Source organism: Lactuca serriola, chromosome 8, assembly GCF_051521515.1.
Source record: "Lactuca serriola cultivar US96UC23 chromosome 8, Lser_US96UC23_V15, whole genome shotgun sequence".
NCBI classification, from domain to species: Eukaryota; Viridiplantae; Streptophyta; class Magnoliopsida; order Asterales; family Asteraceae; genus Lactuca; species Lactuca serriola.
This window is the reverse complement of record NC_136415.1, coordinates 121,172,843-121,181,797: the sequence shown is the minus strand read 5'-3', so window position 1 is coordinate 121,181,797 and position 8,955 is coordinate 121,172,843. Positions and strand designations below refer to the sequence as shown.

General features: G+C 32.2%; 1 protein-coding gene across 1 annotated transcript; it reads right to left on the bottom strand.

Annotated features, from left to right (window-relative positions):
- Positions 1–5,121: 5,121 nt before the first annotated feature.
- On the bottom strand, positions 5,122–7,430 carry LOC145070715 (uncharacterized). Its single transcript, XM_079017671.1, has 2 exons — positions 6,550–7,430; positions 5,122–6,419 (listed from the first exon to the last, which is right to left on the bottom strand). Exons 1-2 carry the CDS (start codon positions 7,403–7,405, stop codon positions 5,278–5,280), a joined length of 1,998 nt encoding a protein of 665 aa, XP_078873797.1. The 5' UTR covers positions 7,406–7,430; the 3' UTR covers positions 5,122–5,277.
- Positions 7,431–8,955: the final 1,525 nt, after the last annotated feature.

Below are 8,955 nucleotides of genomic sequence, written 5' to 3'. Positions count from 1 at the left end.
ATAAAAAATAAAAAATGCTACAAATTTCAAAGTGTTTTCATGTATTCGTGTCAATATTTCCATATTTTCTTCAATTTATCATTTTTCACTTTTTCAATATTCACCACAATTTCTTTCAAATCTACAAGAAAAAAAAACCGGTTGATTCAAAAACACTCATATGAATCACATGTAATTCATATGTGATTTACATGTGAATCACATCTAATTCATATATGAATTACATATGATTCATATGTGAATCACATGTAATTCATAAGTGAATAACATGTGATTTACATGTGAATAACATGTGATTTACATGTGAATCACATCTAATTCATATATGATTTACATGTGATTCATATGTGAATAACATGCGATTTACATGTGAATAACATGTGATTTACATGTGAATCACATGTAACTCATATGTGAATAACATGTGATTACATGTGAATAACATGTGATTTGCGTGTAATACAAATGTTAATTACATGTGTATCACATGTGATTTACATGTGAATCACATGTAATTTACTTAATAAGGTTCGAAAAAAATCAAGAAGAGAAGAAAAAAAGTTACACAAGGGATTTTCTAGAAGGTTGTCATTGTTAGTTCCAACATCAATCATGATCGGAAGAACCTGTTACAATAGAGGAAAAAGGAAAAAGATATATGTTAGCAAGTGAGAAAATTTTGAAATATGTATATATTGAGATAGATAATGTGCAAACATTACCCTTAATGTGTAATACAAGGAGGGACATACCAAAGTGAATGGCCCGCAACAATCAATACTTTACCATAATCTCACTAAATAACTCCTTAGGTGCTGCAGTTGCAAAGTATAATTAATATTAAAAAAGGAAAAGGAAAAGGAAAAGTATGAAATATCATATAATTTTAAATTTTAAAAATCTTACCAGGTAACCCTGTAAATCTTTCATGTTGTTCTTAAGCCTGCCCTATAAACATTTCCACCCCTGTAACAATTTTGGCTCCACATTCTCCTGCTTCCCTAAGTAATCTGGTAATTTTAGGTGTGTAAACAGCATCAAATACCAATGCATACTTTTTTGACCAGTGGATTGTACCACTCTACACATATGATCCTTATATGAAGTACACCACATTACATCATGCTTGAGGGAGGAAATGGAAATAAAATTAAATATGTAAAAAAAAATTAAGTGATTTTGTATGTGGTAGATGGTCTTAGATCATGTAGTGCATATTTGAGCAATTACAGTCAGTAGTTAGGATATTGATAATCTATTGGTCTGTCCTTTTGGAAATGGTGTAGGTTGTAAATCCGGTTTGCTTGCATTTGTATTTTGTTAGAGTGGTGTCTTAATTTAGGGATCTTATTTTATTGAGAATTATCAGGTTGAAGCTTTAGCTTTTCCTAGCATCTGTTCAAAATGATATAAAAACAGTTTACCTAAGGGTTTTGTAAGTTGAATGCTATAAGATTTCTATCTGATGTTGCAACAACCATCAAAGGATGTCTCATTGTAAGTTCATAACAAACAATCAGGTAGTTGTTGTGTGTGGATTGGATTTTGTTGTCTCAAATCCTAATACCTAAAAAAGATGACATAGCATAAAAACATATAATACCAAAAACTAAAAAAAGAGCCATAAACACAAACAATATAACAATATATCATTTTGAACAGATTACTCACTTGCAAAGATCACCAGTTTCTGCTATTTCAGAAAGATTAAGAGAATTGGTTTCAGCAAGATATCTAGAATGAAGTGAGTATTCTTCAGCAGCAGAAAGTTTTGGGCCTCCAATATCACCAAACCCTAACATTTTAGCAAAATTAAATCCATTTTGTGCTTAAGCAGTTCTTTCCCATTGTTCCTTACGCCTTTGATCAAGATCAAGACTCTTAAGCTGAAAGAAAAGATAGCTTGCATATGCCAAATTCAACAGCATGATCATTTGCTTCAATATCAAACATTATGTCCTGCATAAGAAATTTCACCAAAAAAAACATTAGGGTAAAAATGTTGTTGTAAACTTAAGTGCTTTTGTATAAATTTCCCTATTGAAATATATGTAGTGTAATGTGTATTATTTATCAAATAGACGAATCGATATTGATTCTCATTTATAATCATCATGGGCAAAATTGAATTTTAACCAAAAAGCAAATGCCAATCATTTGCTTATGTATCATGTAATAAATTGAAAAATATACATTTGTAATCAGGGCCAAAGAAAAGAACAAAAGCATACATCAAAATCTAAACATTCAAAATAATTTGATGCCTTCACTACAATGTTAACATTAGAACTTATAATCTACAGTTAACATTCATCTTTGTTATGTTCTCATATAAGCTAAAACACACGATCTAAAAGATTCAAGTCTTCAGGTTACCATAAGAACTGCTAAGTGCATTCATATATATGAACATACAAATGACTAAATGAGTGATTCCAGAGATCTAAATTCCACCATACAACGGAATGGAATCAGATTCCAAAATGGTGAATTGCCTGGTTGAAACGTTGAACTGTTGGATAATGCACAATGCCACCAGTAAAAAAAGCACAACCAATAACTAACATCATATTTGATAAGGTGGATCCTAACAATGATTGGTGAACAATCTTATATGTAATAAAACCTTATCTGGTCACTCAAAGAAACCTTTAACTTATGAGAAGAACATAAATACTGAAATAAACATTCAGAAAATGAGATTAATGATTTACCTAATTGTAGTTGTAGGCACTTGATTGTCGGAGTTTTCATTTCGATTTATTGGTGGTTATATGTGGTATAGATCCGTTTAGGTCGATTTGGCAATAGATGCTTGTACAATCAAATACTTGATCGGCATAGGATCGTCTTCTCTAATCAAAGGCTGATTTGACAGTGGAAGCTTCTCTAATCAAATACTCGATCGATCGTCCGAAATACAGTGGAGATGCGAATTTCGTTTCGTTTTTTATAGAGAATTCTACAAACCTGGATTCATCAATATGAAGACGATGAGTGAAGACAGTTAACTCCTCCTCGGACTTCATCGATAACCAAATACAAATGCAATAAGATCTATTACGGGAGGTGATTACGGTGTAGGTTTTAATGGAGGCGGATATGTTGTAGGTTTAGGAGGAGGCGATGGTGGCGATGTTGTTTTTAGGGAAGATCAGCGTACTCGATTCTCTCTGATGTTATCCTGATTAAATGAATCTCCGTCTCGAAGACATAAAGATGTGTGTGTGTGTGTGTGTGTTTGTGTTTGTGAGGGAGAAAGAGAGGGGGAGACGATGAGGAAGCCTATCAATTGATGGGGGTGATGATTATCGGAGGCGGCCATGGATTTCAAATGGTGGCTTCATCCAACAATCAACGAAAAAGACGTGATGTATGTGTAGAGAGAGAGAGAGGCAGGATGAAGAGAGAGAGAGAGAGAGAGAGAGAGAGGCAAAGTTAACGTGATTAAATCTGAAAAGGGGGAATCAATTACATTGTCCAAAAAAACACCCTTGATTCTTTTTAATAAGATGCCCCCGTCCATTTTTATTTTCACATATTTAAAAATATACCACAAAGCATCCTAACCCTCTATTATTTTAATCTAACGATCATTGATTAGTTCTTGGGTTCTCAGGAAACTTTGAGTTCTCAAAAGATCATTCCTCTCTCTCTCTCTCTCTTTATATATATATATATATATATATATATATATATATATATATATATATAGGTTTAGGTTCATTTGAGACCATTCTAATTTTGTGAGACCGTGAGACCAAATCTAAAAATAATTTTAAAATGCAAAATAAATGGAAAAATCCAAGAATTCTTTTTTTAAATATTATTTTTGGAACTTGAATTAACTAAAAAAAATAAAATAATAAATAATAAATAAATAAAAAAAATTCCGTTTTTTTTTACAAATACATGAAATATTCTAAATAGAATATTACACTGACATATTCTAAAAAATAATTTTAAAATGCAGAATAAATGGAAAAATCTAAAAATTCTTTTTTTAAATATTATTTTCGGAACTTGAATTAACTAAAAAAAATAAAAAAAAATTCTATTTTTTTTGAAAAATACGTGAAATATTCTAAATAGAATATTACACGGTACATATTCTAAAAATAATTTTAAAATGCAAAATAAATGGAAAAATCAAAAAATTCTTTTTTTAAATATTATTTTCGGAACTTGAATTAACTAAAAAAAATAAAAAATAAATAAAAAAATGCGTGTCACGGTCTCGCAAAATATAGATGGTCTCAAATGAACCTAACCCTATATATATATATATATATATATATATATATATATATATATATATATATACCGCGTAAAGCGACGGGTGCGAATAATTTTTTTAAGAAATTAATTTCTAGAGGCGATTAGTGTTTTTGTGCAAATAATTTACTATATCTAAACAATATCAACAAGGGTCATGTTAGCAGAAACAAAATCAATAAGAATTAAAACATGAAAAGTTGGGATTCTTTACAAATATACATTAACTCATTTGATGTATAGACTTAACTGTCGTTGAATTGTTCTTCAAGCTTTACTAATATTTTTGTATTGACACGTGATATCTCTCTGGATAATGCCAAATAGATAATCTTTGCCAAGGATTCCTCAATGTCCGTCTGAAGATGACATGTTCCCATTCAAGCTAAAGAAAAAACAATTTCCAATGCGGTTATGTTTCGCGATGGCAACCAATAAAGTTGAGGGACAAACAATTTCAAATCTTGGTATATATCTTCCAGAATCGGTTTTCCGCCTCAATGAAATTGTGCTGAAAACTTTTGCATGTCAATCTTGTGCTATTACACAATCCATTTAAAAGGTTCACGATTCTTGTCATATGTGTTCATATTTTTTATGATTATCCTTAACACGTGTTCATATTTTCGAATATTTACATCACAAATTCTGATATGAGTGTGTTATTAACTATCACTAAGTGTATTAAGTTTAAAAGTTTTTTTACTTTGCAGACCCGTACCCATGTAGTAGTAGTGGTAGTAGTAGTAGTAGTGTATATATATATATATATATATATATATATATATATATATATATATATATATATATACACAGTGGGAAGTGGGAATGGACAAATGTAGCATGGACACATTAAATTCAATTATTTTATTGTATCATCACACACATGAAATTTAGGGGATATAATACAAGTAAGAGTAATGACAATTACAAATCATATTTATTTGATTTCAAACATGAGGAAGAGAAACCAAAAACTCCCTTAGTAGTAGTAGTACTTAATTACTTATAACAGCGGTAATGAATTGCAAATTTATAGTAGCCGAACCTTTTAAAGACCATTTCATACTGTACTCCCCAACCACAATTTCTACATTCACCATCTGACATAAGACCTTGAGCCAATGTGAGACGGCCTTGCTGAATGCCTCCAAACTTTATATTCACAAATTCATAAGTGCTTCTCTGATACTTGATATACGTATGCGTCTCGCTCTGAAGTATTAACGGAGCACAAGCAGTATGTATCGACTGAACACAATCATGACAATGATAGAAAGATTGATGAGGATTCAAATCCTCCTCACAAATTTCACAAAAGTATTCACTCTTGTGGTTCTCAATCGGGAGGTAACTTAGCTTCATGGGATGCTTGTCATACTTGTGATTGACTGTCTTGGCTAATAACAAAGCACATTCCGGATGTATATAAATATCACACGTGTCACAACGGAATGAAAGTTGACCTGGAGTATGATGTTGGCGACACATATAACAAGGAGTATGATCATCCCTATATTCTACGTTAACTATTGAAAGAAGGTGATTCGGGTGAGCTTTGTGTGTGATTTCTTTAGGTATAAGCCCACAGGTAACATCAACATAGTATTTACATTGGGCGCAACCATACGCAAACCCATTGCAATATAAATAACAAACATTGCATTTGAACACATCGAACTTGCAACCAGGGATGTTTGAGTAAATGAGATGGAGGGTATGTTGTGGGTGGCCCGGGTGATTTTCTATTACTGGGTGGAGTCGGGTGCACCACTCATGGAGAGTAAAGTTATTACAAACCCCCTGAATCCGAAGTTGATCATCATTTTCAATAGCACACCTGTAAAATGGCATGGTTGTTGTGATGGGTTTGAGGCATCCATTGCATAGCAGTTGGGTCTTTTTCATTGGGTTATGGCACTTTAATAACCAAGAAGAGGAGGAGGTTTGCCCATTACTCAGTGTGTGATCAACTAGAATTAAAGGGTGTTGATGACTAATGTGTGTTAGGTTTACCTTATGATGATGATCGGTTTGTTGGAAAAACAAGTGTTTTGGTATGCTGTATGTTTCATCAGGGAATGGGAGATGAAGAAGATGACGATGGTCACTAACTTTATAGTTTTTGCTGGTTCTGCCAACGCCTGATAAATTGAAAATCAAGTCACGAGTATATCTCAAATTAATAAAGCTACATACACGTAATTAATTAATTCACTCATGAAATTTGTAACATGAGTGAATGATAATGAAAAGAAAGGATCCATTAGTTACCAGGAGGCAAGAAGATGGACATGAATGGCTCTCTTCTTGATGTTGCACAATCCACATGGGTGTAGTACATGCATTCATCACATTTGTAAATCCAAAGATTCTCCATAGCTCGAAAATCATGACCACATACTCTGCATCTAGGATCATGTTTAGCTTTTTGATCCTCTCTGGGGAATGAATATGAAATGGTGAGCGGATGGGTATGATAAAAAGCACCATGTGTCCTCTCTTGGATTAGCAAAGATTTTGATAGGAAAGCACATTCACTGTGTATGGTGAAGTTGGTACAAGTGGTGCAGTTATAGAACATCCCTTCATGTCTTCTCCCACAAGCACTACAGTCGCATAAAACGGGCTTTGTGATAGCACATGTTAGCAAGTGTGGGTGGCATGGATGATGGATGATCCTTTTTCTTATATCCACTGCACAGTTTACATCAATCCAAAATTCACATTCAAAACAAATGTAACGCAACTCACCTGGCTTGTGCTTACTCCCACAAATATTGCATGACCAATTATAACGAAGCATAAACATGGTAAGAGGATGTGGATGAAATGCGATCTCCAAACGTGTTGGGATCTCACCACAAAATTTGTGAAGTGAGAAATCACACGATGAATCTGCCATACACTTGTAGTAGTGCCTGTGGTACACATTGATTTCTTCACCACACCTGTCACATGCACCTCTAAAGCCCTCTTTTGTAATCACATCATCACCATCATCATCTTCATCAGCATCAGCATCAGCATCACCATCTTCTTTTTCTTCTTCTTCTTCATTTTGTAATTGTAGCTGTAAATCAACGAGCTTTAATGGATGCTTGTGTTCAAGTACTTGAAGTGCCTCCATGATAATTATATCTTTCTTTATGAATAAAGATGTTATCATATTTATAACAAAGAAAAAGAATATATGTGGCAAATTCACGAAACGGTGTGGACTTTTTTTGTTCTTTTCTATGTAGAGTAAATTACACGAATGGTCCCTATGGTTTGGGGTAATTTGCACGTTTGATCCCTAACTTATTTTTTTAACTTGGAAGGTCCCTACTGTTTGTTTTTGTTACGCACTTCGCCCCTACTGTTTGTTTTTGTTACACGTTTGGTCTTTGTCTTACCTAAAACGACCATTATTTAAATATGAAAAAATGGTGGGGTAGGTAAGGTAAGGTGAGGGGTGGAGTTGGGGGTGTATTTATTTAAATAAATTTAAAAAAAAAAATCAATGGCAAAATAGTCTTTTTAGGTAAGACAGGGACCAAGCGTGTAACAAAAACAAACAATAGGGACCTTCCGAGTTAAAAAAATAACTTAGGGACCAAACTTGTAAATTACCCTAAACTATAAGGACCATTCGTGTAATTTACTCTTCTATGTACTATTGGTTATTTTGCTTTTTTGTCACTCCTTTTTCTTTTATCCAAAGAAGTAATCAGTGAAATTTGTTAAAAGTGGTTACAGATGGAATTTAATTTTGTTTTAGTAGTTTACAAACCAAGCTTTTCTATTTGTTCGTTATAATTAATATGGAATTTCTGATTATAATAATTTTTATATCACAAAATTTCATAATTTATGATGTATTTTATGAATGTTTTAAACATCAACAAAATAAAAATATATATATATGATATTATATTGTGTACATTGTTTTCTCAAGATCATAATTGTAAAAACAGTTTCACATTTTGTTCTTTTTTTTTAGGTTCATACTCAAAGAATAAACACAATTGAAACACACAAAAATATGATTCTTTTCTTCTTTCTTTTTCTTTAAAAATGATTCTTTTCTTCTTTCTTCTTTCTTTTTCTTTATCATTAATACCACCTCTTCAATAAATAAAGAATAAATCACATAGGAAGAGATGATATTTGATACTTCATCCATCCATCTTTTTGGTTAATTCTACTTTTTTGCTTCCTTGAAAATATTTGCAACAATGAGCGAATTAGCAAACATATAAATGCATTACGTTTCACTCCGTACTATTTTAAACATTGGTAAATACAAAATATCATATTGTAACGTGTACATTTTTTTCTCTAACTCTTCACTATTCCAGATTCTATTTTATATTTTGATACCTTTTTTTAGTTTAATGCTTAAGGAATAAACCAAATCTTTTTGACCTCAAATTAAGAGAAGTACAAGCTACCAAAAGCTTCAACAACAAACTCAAACAAATCCGATACTTACGACCCACCACACTTTGTGATGAAGTCTTAATAGTTATATTGAAACCAAGTGCCAAGTATAAGTGTTATACAAGTCCACTCTTTTCTAAATGGATAAAAACAAATTTATGGAAATTTTTGCAAAAAGGTCCATGTGTTTTTTTTCTTCCAAACGCAATGTTTCTTTGGGGTTTTGCAAGTATAATAATAATGGTTTAGTGGCAA

Coding starts and splice junctions, on each gene's coding strand:
- LOC145070715 (XM_079017671.1), bottom strand. CDS start 7,405: ATGGAGGCACTTCAAGTACTTGAACACAAGCATCCATTAAAGCTCGTT. Junction 6,420..6,549: donor GTCCATCTTCTTGCCTCCTG/GTAACTAATGGA, acceptor TCAATTTATCAG/GCGTTGGCAGAACCAGCAAA.